The sequence below is a fragment of the Accipiter gentilis genome, chromosome 9 (genome assembly GCF_929443795.1).
Source record: "Accipiter gentilis chromosome 9, bAccGen1.1, whole genome shotgun sequence".
NCBI classification, from domain to species: domain Eukaryota; kingdom Metazoa; phylum Chordata; class Aves; order Accipitriformes; family Accipitridae; genus Astur; species Astur gentilis.
The window spans coordinates 11,442,075-11,456,786 of NC_064888.1; the positions used below are offsets into that span (position 1 = coordinate 11,442,075).

The 14,712-nt window shown below is 39.2% G+C and overlaps 1 protein-coding gene across 6 annotated transcripts in view; it reads right to left on the reverse strand.

The window, feature by feature from the left end:
* The window catches only part of GRID1 (glutamate ionotropic receptor delta type subunit 1), a 555,275-nt gene that overhangs the window by 124,151 nt on the left and 416,412 nt on the right, over positions 1-14,712 (reverse strand). For all 6 annotated transcript variants that reach the window (XR_007507329.1, XM_049810876.1, XM_049810875.1 and 3 more), the window contains exon 5: positions 3,570-3,623. Coding sequence is in view for 5 of the 6 variants with exons in the window: in XM_049810876.1 (XP_049666833.1) it covers positions 3,570-3,623 (54 nt within the window). In the remaining variant the exon portion in view is untranslated. The remainder of the gene's footprint in view (positions 1-3,569; positions 3,624-14,712) is intronic.

The following is a 14,712-nucleotide window of genomic DNA, read 5'->3' on the forward strand; positions in this document are numbered from 1 at the left end:
GCCCTGGGCAATGCACTGCATTTTCTCTTAACAGGCAGAAAAAGAGAAGGGGAGAATGAAAAATGTCAGGAGGAACCGACAGAGATACTTGATGCCAGGCACCAAAGAGAAAGAAATGTAAAAGAAAAAGAAAAATAAGAAAGAAAAAGAGGAAAAAAGACAGGAAATAAACACCCCAAAAAAGGGGGGCATCTACAACTGTGCCAGTCATGCCACAGGAAGAAATAGCATACATCTATCAAAGTTGGTAGGTCACTTCATCAGCACTTGAAGGCACAAACAGCAAAGGTACAAGCAGAACACCAGATATGTTCTAAGAGATCTTCTTTGGGGTCAAAATTGCTGGTCATTGGCAACTCTGAACACAGTCAATGGTAATAAAACATTTTGGACTATTCTGGAGACAAAGCTAAGCATGGACTAGCCATTGTTTTGAAGAGTTGTTTGCTTTTGCAAGCATTTATACAGAAATCACAAATATTCTTGCTTTTAAAAAACTACTTGGCATGTTTAACCCAGAATTCAGGTAGAATCACTCCCTAAATGAATGCAAGGAATGATTTAGTATTTCTAGATGAATAAAAGTGAAGGTGATGAAATATAAATCTAAAAAAGGGAGGGTGCTTAGAAATATATTTCTTTTTTCCCCCTCAAATCTCCACTACTTTTGACAGCTCTGCGAGTTTGAAACATAAAATCTCTGAAATGAGAAGAGTAGACACTTACAAATATATGTTTTTAAACCAGTAAGGTTTTTATGACTTTGGCTTCAAAGAGGACATATGAGGGCATGATACTGCCTGCAAAGACCCATCCCTGTGTATTCTCTCATCCTGAAAGACTGGCCGTGTAATGTTTCAACCTTCCAACCCCATACAATGAATCCAACTCCCAATTCACTAGCCTTTTTCTGAAGGTGACTGAGTCCTTTTGCACCACTAATGGCATCCAAACTGAACAGATACCTCAGCACAGCGGCTTGAGTTATTGGAAACTAGTAAATGCAGGATCTTGACAGTACAGCTCTGTAATGTGAGACCAACTCATATATTCTACATTTGTTCATTTGCTGTGTAATAAGCTTACCAGCCATACAGTTTTAAGGCAGCTCATCACAAGCTTGGTGGTGTTGCTTACCTAATAAAATTAATGTGATAAAATACGTTTGAACTCCAAAACTTAACCCCTATCCTGCTGTATGGATTGTCAATAAAGAGAGAGTAAAGTGGATTTAATTCAAGTAAGATAATAATAAAATCTTATTGAAATGAGACTGTGCTATATAGTCATTCTTACTATGGCAAGATAAGTCCAAGGTTCACATCCTGATTGGCTTGAAGAGAGGTGGGAGACAGGGCAGATTGTGAGAAGGTGCTCAAGATGAGTAGACCTCAGTACTCTAACCTGTACCAGGCCCTTAAATGGTTCCTTGAAGTGAGAAAGGCCTTAAGAGCCTGTTTACAATCCAACGCCCTTCATACAAGGAACCTCAGTGGAAATAATTGTCACTGTGTTCTCTTCCTACTACTGCCCCTTCGGGTCAGTTAGCCCTACACCTCTCTTTCCTTGCTATGGGATCATTAGGTCACGTAAACCATAGGGAGAACGGAAAAGCGTAGGATCCTCAACCTGCCTGGGAGAAAAAAAGGACTGGCTAAGAATTTGGTCCATTTACAGAATGGACTACATCTGGCTTGCTACTCATGTAGCATTACATCAAAAAGAGCTGATTAGACTGTTAGGAATTAAAAGTTAATTCCATTCTGCAAATCACAGCACCAATCAACATCCAGCCAAGGAATAACATATTTTCCATCAAGTACCCATGCAGTTCTCACTGATACCAACTGGAAACAATGTACACGGAAAGCATGATCAGTCTGTCCTCTTGCTAGCATGGGGGTATGCACACTATTAAGTAAGAAACAAGCCCTAAGGAACCTCCGTATTTCTACAGATACATCCATGTGGATGTTTACCGTATCTTCTTTTCACAGTAGCTTTAAGCACACAAAGACCAACACTTTTCTCCTAAAAAAAAAAAAAAAAGGATAATCCAGACATTTCCTCCCGTTTTTGCCAAAGTTTCATGAATTTGAAAAGTTTCTGTAGTGGTCTGTTTGATTGAATTGCATTTTGAGATTATTTACAAGTATGTGCACTAATCTTTTTCACTAAAAACTTATACTTTAGATTTACATTTTGTTATCATAGCTTCCCCACCCAATCTCTAGCCATAAAAGAGAAAAAAAAATAAAAGTTCTCAAAATAAAAGCAGAATTTACACCCTGTGTGATGTGTTTGTGTATGTGTATGTATGCACACATTTGTGCATGAGTGCTGAAGGTTTTTATTTGTGATGATACAGATTCAGGCTTCACAAAGTGAGTTTTAACATCTGAACAATAACAGCAGCAATAACAGATTCACAAACACTCCCTCTCTATAAATGTTTAGGGAAATATGCACTGTATTTTCTTTATGAGAATATAAACACTGACTCTCTGGGCATCTTGCTGATACTTTGTAGTGGGTCATTACTGCAGCTGACAAATCAGGAGGCACTTAAATGTAACAAGGACTAGAAAGAATTTATAAGGCCTTTATAAGCAGAGATTTCACTCACTTTCCCTAACCCCTATTTAACTACAGAGCCTTTCTAATGCCACACAATACAATTTATTGTTACTATTAGAAGTAGCCTATCCAAAATTATTAGCTAGGCGCAAAGAAAGAAATGAGAAATTAACAAAGGAATTGGTTATTAAAGTAGAGGCCATGCTTTTGTACTATAAAAACAAAAGAGTGAACACAGTTCTTAACTTAGGTATTTTACTATCTTTTAACAAATCATTATTAAACCCAGAAATATATAAAATAGTGCCATTTATCATGAACAATTAGTGATTTATAAATTATTACATATAGTAGTACATTTCAAGCTTTCCATTGCTTTTTAAACAGAAGTCTGCACCGACTCCCAGTAGGGCATTGTGGTACTAAGGTAAAATAAATAATCATAGTAGCAGGACAGGATACCATTTGCTGCAGAGAGGAAATATCACATTTTAAATCTATGCTACCCTGGATCTTGGCCAAAACGCAACACATTCTGCACTAGAGAAAACCTGTGTATCATGTAGATGCATATTTGAATGAGCGAAGCCTGCATCTAGCCTCAGCGCTCTTTCCTCTGCTAGTGTCTGAGTGCAGGCTTTCACAGCAGCGAAGGGTGAGATTCTGGCAGACATAGATGCGTGTTTCTGAGGTTTCTTTTGAGATACTCTCTGTTTCCTAAACAGCTAATGAAGTAGGGTCAACGTGAAGGTAAAAATGAAGTCTCCCAGCTGCTATGAGGTATATTGGAAGCTGTATTTTGACCTTTGGTATTCAACCTATGTCAATTCAGCTGAGACAGACAAGCAATGACACCACAGAGTTTGCATCTTGTACCATTCAAAAAGCAAAAATGTTAAGTGTGTGCTCAGTTTGGTGTGTCGAAACATATGAAACCAGAGATGGTGATGAGTGAATGTACCAAGCTATGTTGTCTCTTTTGACTTTCTTACCTCATTTACATAGACCCAGTGACTATCCTTTGATGCAAGGTTGGTTTCCACAGCCTACAAAAATAAAAAGAAATATAATAATAAAAATAAATAAAACATGTGAAACGTATTCCAGAAAGAACTTACATAAAAAGGTACTATAAAGCTCATTTTGATTGCTTTCATTGCTATTGGCATTGTTTCAGTACAGTTCTTTTCATCTCTTCCAGAGCTGCTTCATGGAACAGTATCTTAACGGTGGCAGTCACGTTTCTCTGACTTCAGTATCTAAACCAAAGTACCCTGTACCATGAAGATATTCCCTAGACGTACCATAAAAGCATACTGGAGCAGCGTGGTACATCAACATGATAAGGGATCCTATGATGAACAGCTGCACACAGAAGATGCAGTTTGTGAGATTTAACTTCTATATATCTAATGCACCCTAGTAGGCTGGGTTTCTTTTCAATATGTCTCCCAAAATAAACTGCCTCTGCCTCTTCACAACTCTGCTAGTTTAACTGTTAGCTAACCTATTTAATGAAAAACACCACTCTGAGACACTCAAGTGAAGTTCATATGAGTCATCCTCTCCATATTTACGTAAGACCCAAGAGAAAGTTATGATTAGCATGGACACTTTTTCTGGCTTCCTGGTGGGGACTTGGATAATCACTACATATTATAAAGAAACGGGCCATCTCATCGGACAGTATATTTATCCATACACATATAACCCTCGTGGTTCACTAGGATGCTAAAACTGGGAAAGAGTGTTAGCACAAACAGCACTACTAGTACTGAGGACCTCAGTGGAAGGATAGGGCAATATACATAGAAGTTTCTAACTGCCTCCTTTGTTTGACATCGATAAGCTCACTTCAGGATATTTTATAGTCTAATAAAGCAATATCAAGCATCAAGAGGTGTACACTACAGTGATAATGATATTAGTAATGTCCTGCTTAACACACTGCTAAACAACTATTGTGGATTCATCTCACCTAATAAAACAGGACAGTCTCAGCGCACACATGTATTTCAGGAGGCAGCTCATTACACAAAGTTTTGAATGTCCCTGTCTTCAGCCACTTCTTTCTTCTGTGCCAATATGACCCCATTTATTGAACAGATATTCTTAGTGCTGTGTTATAAATGGCCCTGTGAATCACTGAAATGAACCTGGTTAAACCAACAAATACAGATGAACAGAATACTTCCAGTTACTGGTTTTCAACCTGGATAATTTCCTCACCCTGTTCATTGTGTGTGGCCTCAGAAACAATTGCACTGGTGCAGAGAGGCTCTATAGACTGCAGCACTGGACTGGGCAGGAACATCATCAACCACCTTCCTCTCCAGAACACATTTGCATAGTAAGCCTCTCAGATATTTAGCATCAGACAGGATGAATCACCTTCTCTCATGACACTGACTACAGATGACTGCCTTAGAATAAACGCCCACGACTTATAAGGTTGCAGTGAAATGACAAGTTATCCATCCTTAATATAGGCAAAGGGAGTACTGTTACCTGATCCTAACAAAAAAATAAAAAATAAAAAAAAATCAAAAACTGGCTAAGTAGCCAACACCAGCATTTTTAGCATTACTTTTAGTTTATACTGTGTTAAAAAAAAAAAAAGGTACAAATTATTTGCCTAAGTAATTGTGTTCTAAAACTTTACTCATTTGTGCAGCCCACACAAACCTAAGAGAAAATTGTGGGCAACACATATACCTTAATCTACTTCTCCTGTCTACAAGGTGAAGTACTCCTTTAAAGAGATAAAAATCCCAACAGAGAAACCACAAAGCAGTCGAAAGAGAAAAATCAACACAGACAGGGCACAGTATTTCTCATCATCATCATAAACAGCATTATGGGAAATTAACTATCCCTGGTGTCAAAGCAGATGAGAACCACAAGAGACAACACTTTTGACAAGATAATCTTCTCCTAAGCGTGCAGTGAAAAATTGTCTCCCTTGGTAATTGTCTCCCTTGTGTTTCTTTTAAGCTGGCAGGAAAATTAAACTGACCACCTAATTGAGGAATTGCAGCTATCAGGAAAGCTAGCAGTAATGGAAGCAAGGACAAAAACTTGTAGATTTTCTCCCTATTCACCCCTCTAATATATTCAGACAAAGCCAAAATAGCCAGGCGCTATAACATATAGAGGAAAAGCAAAGTGCTGCCAACATTAGCAAAGCAGAACTAAATAATGCTCAGGTGCAGAGTTATTGCATTGGCTACATTTTGTGATTTATTTGCAACAGTGAACAATTTGTATGAATAAACGCTAAGTCTGGGGAGCCGCAAGAGCCAGGGAATTTGAAATGAATCATTGCAACTCATTCTTCTGAGATCACATATCTGGGCCAAAGTTTTTAAAATGAGATGCCTAAATTTAGATTACTAAGAGTTTATCTTTAGTCATCAGAGTGCTAGACCATTCAGCACCTCCTACAGAAGTCAATGGCTCTGCACTCTGAAAGGCTGAAATGTATTTAGAAACATAACCGTAGGTAGGCAAGTCTAAATATCTATAAATATCTTCTGTTTAGAGCTGCAACACATAGCATGAAGCATTATTCTAAACCCAGACATGCTGAGAGGAAGCAGAAACATTTTGTGCTTCAGATTTTGCACCATATTTACAGACTGGCTGTCCTAAAGAATCCCAAAATGAACTATTGAAAGACACATCTGGAGGTTTAAACCTCCCAACAGCGCTGGTATATTGGAGGTGTATTGCTGGAGGCTCATGGAATTTAAGCAGTGTGAAGAGCATGGTGCTGAAGACCTGTGATATTGTAAAAAAAAAATATTCAGAATTCTCAGAATAAGAAAGAAATTACATGTTTGTACGTTATGGAGTTTCTTTGTCTTGAAAAAGGAAAAAGCACTTGGGAGATTATGGTCATCCACTTTTAATTAGTTTTTAATTATTTAAGCTGTTCAAGATCTTGTCATTTGTTTAAGCTTGTGCCTCCATCCATTCAAAAAGAAATAAAAAATTGTCTATGAAACATCCTGAAGGATCTATTACAGCCTATTTCATAAATTCACCCTGTATTAATGAAAGTAGGCTAGGAATTTGTGTGATCACTGTGGCTGAGGAAAAGCTCTGCCAGTTCCTGGGACAAGATTCATGTGCCAAAATATGTTATCGGTCTTTTTTTGTGGAAAAATTATTAATATACTCTATATACACATAGGGTCCAGTTGACACTCAGGAGTAATGCCTCACAACATGTTTATCAAATATAAAATCTGCTTTTGAGATGAACAGCACACTGGGAATTAAAAAGCATCCATCTTTCCTTTATTTTCTCTTAGACTAGCAAATAGCTTCTACAAATTTGGAAAAAAGAGGGGGGTTTGAGACTGTATGCCCTTCTTCCTCTCCGACTACATTTCAACAGCCAAATGTTAAAATGCAGCACCCAAACAAGAGAATTATAATTCACTCAGTGGACCACTATTAATGACAACGTATAAATGATATCAGAATTGGGCCAGACTGGGTAGAGGGGAAGGGAAGCACTGCATGTAGAAAACTGTTTATAATTTCTCAGTAGAAAGCATTTGCAATAGAAATGAAATAGGGCAACACTGAAAATCAAAATATGAGCATTAAGATTTCAGATCTCGTACCAACAATGATAAAAGAAAAGAATAAGATGCTTCATGAAAAATGATCAAAGATATTTTCATGTATATGGCTTTGTTTACTTTTAAATGTATAACTTAAAATAATTTACTGCCAATAATCCGTGACATTATTTTATTGGAATACAGTGGAGAACAAGTATTTACATTGCCTTTATGAATAAGTAACTCGGTTCATTATTTTATCTAATGGCAGTTGGGGGATTAAAAGAAGTTAGGAAAGTAAGCAATAAATACTGCTATGTTCAGAAATAAAGCAATTCAGCAGGAAAAAAAAAAAAAAAAAAAAAAAAAAAAAAAAAATAATTGAGCAGAAAAAAACCTTTCCTGACCTTCTGAAACTGAAAACATTTCCAAGTGCATAATGGCTGGCTAGTAATAGGGAAGGCTCTTTTCCTGGCTGCTGTGCCAGGGTCAGCACCTTGGTATTAACAGCAAAAAGCAAGCTGTGTAGAAAGAAACATGCAGATGAGCAACCGGACACAGAGAGATGCTGGTGGGTGTTCAAACGGACATGGGCAGATTGTGTTCCAGTGACAGCAAGATGTGCTGAAGAGTTTAGGCTTACGTGCATCTGTGTTATAGTTACAAACCTGTTGTGTCCTTACTGTGTACCCAGGGGGACAGGCGGTAGGAATGTCTGGAAGCCCCATAACCAATCCCAGGATCCTAGAAGGAAATGTCTTGCAGATGGCAAACACAGATGGTCCTGTTGTGTCTACAGTTTTGGAAACAAGGGCTGCCACCCTGAAATCCATGATATAAAAGAACCACCAGAGTGTTTAGCTAGGAGGGATATAAAAGTAGTAAAGGGTATTACTTGCACACCCTTTACCTTAATGGGGATGATAAAGAGCATCATAGCTTTCCAGAAAAAAAATGAAAGAAGGTAAACTGGGAAGTTCACAGTTAGAAAATAATTTGGAAAGAGTGTCCTAAGATACCGAAAGAACACAAAACCAAAGTTGTTGCCAAACGATGACTAATTACACCTGGCAGCAGAGAGCAAATACACCTGCAACACGGTGAGTGCTCCATGGAGGTACCGGCGGATACACCGACCATCTCGAGACCACAGGTCCAGGAGCCAGGCTCTGGTACAAAGCTCCTCCTATGCAGCTGTCTGCCAGCTTGCAACCCCACTGCAGACCCCTGCCAACCAGACAGACTGCCAACAGCCAGCCCCCAGGATGCTTACAGCAGAAAACCAAGCACAGAGCGAGCTAGCCAGTGAGCATCTGCAGAAAGAGTCTGAAGGAGACCCAAGTTCTTTTTAGAGACCAGGACAGTGGGGGATGAGGTTAGGAAATAATCAAGGTCAGCTTTACTACTATGAAATAAGTTAAAAAAAAACCAACCCCAAAACCCCCCCAAAACCCAAAAACCATTTTCATCACAGGCAAATATCTCAAATCTCTGGTTCTTCTGATGTCATTTTTCATCCTTCCCTTCATATTTCTAAAGCAACCAGCATGAAAATGACAGATAAACCTCTTTTTTCTCTTTTTGGGGGGTCTTTTTTTATTATTCATAATGAAGGTAGAACTAAAGAAGGGCTTGGGGAAGTAATCGTGTCTAAATCTCAGCTCTTTGCAAATCTTTCATAAAGGATCAGTCTCAGCCCTTACAATTCATTACCTGATCACATTATATTTGCCACTAGACAGGTTTCAAAAGAAAACTGGTTCCAGCTCTTTTTGTCCCAAGCAAGGTTGTAGCCAGTGACCTGCTTCCAAAGCAGCTTTCTTCTTTCCCCTTTACATCCTTGGGGAATGATTTAATTACTGTCTTTTCTTCCCCCCACCAAAAAAAAATTAGAAAAATTCTTCAGAACCATTTTGAAATCTATTATAGTAAAACAGCAATGGGGGGAAAAAAAAAGTCACTACCTTCTTTATAGCATTTTGTAAGCCTTAGCCAAACCTAGCTCCAGCTGCTGACTTTCATTGCAGGAGATGGATTTATATTTCTAAAAATGGCTCTGTTCTTGATTTAAATGTCCAGGAAAACATCCTAGGAATCAGGGAACTAGTTTAGATCCCAGAGAAGAGATACAGACCAAGTTTCCAGTGCAATATGCCTGACAGTGATTAATTGGATAGTATCAAACTGTACCTGTTTATCTTAGAAGCTTTGTATATGTCTTTGGTACAAATAAGTTAAGATAGGAGATATGAAAAAGTCAATTCTGGTAAAGCAGATGGGTTCAGTCTACATCCCCTAGATACCCAATTTATATTTAGAAACTTCTTCAATTAAAATAGTGCCGTTCACATCCAGGAGTGACTTGCATAGGCAATAGAACTTAACAGAAAAACAATTTGTCTGTAGCAGTTACTGAGATACTTGCACTTCATTAGACCCTTTCTTTCCTTTGCATTTTAAATAAATACCTCTTGGCACAGTATCTCCAGAGGGGCATAAATCCTACGATTTTTAATAGATTAAAAATAAATAAATAAAATAAGCCTTACTAGCCACAATAAAGTATTTTAAAAAATAATTTTAAAAAATCTCATTATAAAACTTAGAGTGTGCTAAAGAATACTCCAAACCCATACTGTTTCTAAAGCTTAATTGGTAATGGTACCATTAGTGCAGGGATTAAAATGAAATTTTCCAGGCCACAGTACAACATCCCAACTCTAGATGAAAAGTCATAAAACTAAGATGTTGCGGTGGGTTGATCCTGGCTGGACGCCAGGTGCCCACCCTCTGTCACTCCCGCCCCCCTCTCAGCTGGACAGGGGGGAGAAAATAGAATGAAAAGCTCATGGGTCAAGATAAGGACAAGGAGAGATCACTCAACCAATTACCATCACAGGCAAAACAGACTCAACTTGGGGAAAATTAATTTAATTTATTACCAACCAAATCAGAGTAGAGTAATGAGAAATAAAACCAAGTCATAAAACACCTTCCCCCCACCCCTCCCTTCTTCCCAGGCACAGCTTCACTCCTGAATTCTCCACCTCCTCCCCCCAGCAGCACAGCGGGACGGGGAATGGGAGTTGGGGTCAGTCCATCACACGTTGTCTCTGCCGCTCCTTCCTCCCCAGGGGCAGGACTCCTCACACTCTTTCCCTGCTCCAGCACAGGGTCTCTCCCATGAGATACAGTCCTCCAGGAATTTCTCCAACATGAATCCTTCCCACAGGCTGCAGTTCTTCATGAACTGCTCCAGCGTGGGTCCCCCACGAGGTCACAAGTCCTGCCAGCAAACCTGCTCCAGTGTGGGCTCCTCTCTCCACAGATCCGCAGGTCCTGCCAGGACCCTGCTCCAGCATGGGCTTCCCATGGGGTCACAGCCTCTTCCAGGCACCCACCCGCTTTGGTGTGGGCTCCTCCCTGGGCTGCAGGTGGAGATCTGCTCCACCATGGACCTCCCTGGGCTGCAGGGGGACAGCCTGCCTCACCAGGGTCTTCCCACGGGCTGCAGGGGAATCTCTGCTCCGGCACCTGGAGCACCTCCTCCCCCTCCTTCTGCACCGACCTGGGGTCTGCAGGGGTGTTTCTCTCACATCTTCTCACTCCTCTCTCTAGCTGCAGTTTCTGTGCCCCAGCAACTTTTTTCCCTTCTTAAATCCGTTACCCCAGAGGCACTACCACCATCACTGATGGGCTCAGCCTTGGCCAGTGGCAGGTCTGTCTTGGAGCCGGCTGGCATCGGCTCTGTCGGACATGGGGGAAGCTTCTAGCAGCTTCTCACAGAAACCACCCCTGTCACCCCCCCACTACCAAAACCTTGCCACAATAAACCAATATAGACGTTTGGAGTAAGAATCTTGAAGAGGAAAAACTCAGTTGTAGTAAACTGAATCAGGACTGTAAGTTTACTTTTCTCATTTAATACAGGTTAATTAAAATTTCTAAATGTCATTTCAAAGTGAAATATGAAATCCTTCCTTCTCTGTGACATACTTTTTCAGATCAGAAAATTCACTGAACCTGACCCTTTCTTACTGAATGCCATTCTCCATGAAGAATTTGTGCCTTTAATAAAAAAGGTTTTGCCAGAAATTCTGTATTCTGCCTTTTTCGGAACATCTTCCTATAAATGTGCACATACACACTTCTTAAAAAACACTTAGCAGGCTCACTGAGTCTATTTTCCAGTGATCACTACCTCATGTCAAAGATACAGTTAATTTCCCTACACTTACAACTGAAGCTGTCAATTCCAATCTTGGTACATATTAGCTTCATACAAGTGATTAATGAACCACAAGCATAAAGTGCTTTTAACATCCACATTTCTTGATAATTCACTGTACGTGTTACTTCATTCTTGGTCCATACTTTATAAACATATTACTAAAAAACGTCACTCAATGGGGGGATTTTTTCAAGTTATTGTGCTCTGTTACATTAAAACATGAAGCCTGATATTTCCTTGTTACTCTGCCACAGAACTGCATTGCTAAGAAAAACTATTCTTCTTTCAGTGGTACTGATGAAGCACAAGTAATTATTGAAAGGCTATCATAAGATTGGATGGTATTTTAACCATTCTGGGCTCCTCCAGTACTATATGCCTATAAACCTGGCATATTCAGCTTGAATCTCCCGCAAAAGATAGGCCAAATTGGTCATATAGATCTCTATCCTCTCCCACCCAGGCGTCTGGTCATTAGTCTGGGATAGCTATCTAGTGTTCCTGTTCCCCACAAACTCTGTAATATTTCATTGATGGTCTATGTCCAAATGACACGAGATGGTCCTTTCTTGACCTCTGTCTCAATTCCTCCACAGCTAAATAACTCAACTTAAGAAAGGAAAAAAAGAAATGGGGGGGGGGAAGAAAAGTAGAACCCAGAGCAAATTCTCAAATACTGTCCACAACTGAGTTCCATTTTCAGTTGCTAATAAGACATTTCACGCAAACAGGAGTAAATATGACCCAAACCTTCACCAGCTTTTAGCACACACCCCTACAGTTGATGAATGCTAATTAGAAGGTGTACATGACATCTTGCACAATATGATTTGATAATAACCCAAACTGAAATATACTAATAATACATTTTAAAGTTTGTACTGCATTAGTTGCCTGTTACTTAGGTCACATGTGATCAGAAAAAACTACACTGAAGACAACCTACATAAAAGTTTAATGTTAATCAAGTGAAATGTTGGAGAAGAAAATTATAAGGAGGAGTGGGAGAAGAAGAACTATACACTGCAACTTCTCCTGGCTACACAGCTGTAATGTTCTTGAGTAACTACTATAATATATGTTACATTACCTATTGTTTTTGCCTTAATCACTTCAATGTAATGCCTTGGAATTTCTGTTTAATCTTATTCCTATTTTATAGGCAATGCTTATCATATTCAACCTCTGTTGCCATTCCATTTAATGCATATTCCACTGAAAGATGCATAAAAGTGAAGTACTGTATATGGAACTCTTCCAAAAGCATTCAGTAAGAATTTACTTTCCAAAGCTCAAATGTCACATACTATTTATAAACGTGGTAACTGTTGACCGTTTAACTACGTGGCACAGCGGTGACACCGGATAATTGCAGAGCTGTCAGAAAGCAACATTTCTGTAAAGACATAAATCTAATGTTCACTAAAGACCAAAACCTCTCAGAAATCTTGTACTTAAATTTTTAGCAAAGCCACACTCTGAGTTGACTTTGAAGACCCAATGGAATTTTTGAAAAGAATAACTAAATTTTGCTCACTTAGACACTGAATTTCTTTTTGAAGATAACAGGTTTGTACATCTATATTCTATTTTAAAAGGCTCAGCTTTTTAGAGACAGTTTTGTAATGCTTTGTTAAGAACTGTACTCCTGAGAGAGCCAAACTCCAGCAAACAAACTAAAATTCATCAGAACTGGCCAGCATTTGGAGCTTGGGGTTTTCTTGGTTGGTTTGCTCTGATTCTCCTTCTGCTTCCCATTAAGAGAAGAAATCGCCACTGAAACAGCTTAGCAGTTTAAGTTTTCTGTTTGTTTGGAATGCCTACATGGGGGTGACTAGGCATAGGTATGAAGGCTGAAAATGCCTTTTCAGGCATAGACCCTGGGTAAATAAACCTATTTTCAGCATGGATGATTGCTCTCTATTCTTGTAATAAACAGCCATTCCACAGTCAGGGTATAACACATTTCATTACATACCCCTAGTCTCATACACTGTGCTTTCTCACCTCTACTCTGAAACAACAGCTAAAGTTCCAACTTCAGCTTGCACTGGTAGTTCAATATAACTTTATAGAGTTTGCACAGAGTTTTCCAGAGCTTGATCTTTTTGTAGGTATAAACAGCAGATGGTAACGATATCATTCAAGAAAGATGCAAACTTCTTAGCTTTCTAAGGTGCACACAACACCAAACAGTGAAAACGCAACTTATACAATCCTCATTTCCTCTTTTAAAAGAAGTATGTTTTGTCTTGACAGCATGATAGTTGGAGCTCCCAGAATCATGTATCACATAAACTCTGAACTGAAAGAACCAGCTATAGGGTGAAGAGACCACTTTGTCATGAACTTAGGGTTTTAATACTGATTCATCGCCTCTGGCACAAAGTTGCCAATCACACTGCAAGGCTGTTATTTTCCATAGGTTATGGGTTTTTAAACTCTATGAACTTGGAAAGGTGTATCCACATCAAAGGTTACCCTGTGCGTTAGCCATCTTTTAATCTGTTCACATACATGCAATGTACTCTTATATCCCTTAAAAATCCTGCCTGGTTTTAAAGGAAAGACAACAACAGTAGTCTCATCTCAGCCTCAAACACAATCACTTTCAAACCAGTCCTTTCCTGCCTACAGCACTCTTATTTTAAATTGCAAAATAAATACATAAATAAAGCAAAATACTTACAGGTCTGAGGACCTTCTTGTCAGTCATAGTGCATTTTACATGCACAAACAGTACCACAGGCTGTGTGAGCACTAAAGAACACCTTAACGATCACCTTAACCACCTCAAACCAGAAGACTCTTCCTGATCAGCTTTGCCAAGAGGAAAGAATGTTTGGTTTTCTTTATACTGCACAATGATACTTGGCTTCTGTGAACTTGCCGAGCGATAACACTTTCAGGCTGCTCTAGGAGGAAGGAAACCCTTGGAGAGCAGTAATGGTGATAATGGAAGGGCTAACTATCCCTTTGTATGTCCACAGTCTTAATGACTACACAAAGCCCTACAGGCTAAACAAAGGTAAGCAAAGGCAGCAGTCACCTAGCACAGTGTACATATACAGCACACACCAATGGGAAGCCGGCATAAATAAGTTTACTTTTTGTTCACAAATTTTTCTTCCAAGGAGGTGTTCAAATATTCACCATGTGTGGGTCAAAACCCGCAATGTTTTGCGCCCACACTTTCTCAAAGCTTGCAGAGATGCACTGGAGCCCCTGTGGTTATCTCATTGCTGCCAGTCTTTTATTAATTTAAAAATATGTATTCCATCCTTTGAAACAATTTCCACTTCATCAAACTAACACAAGCTTACATAGTGT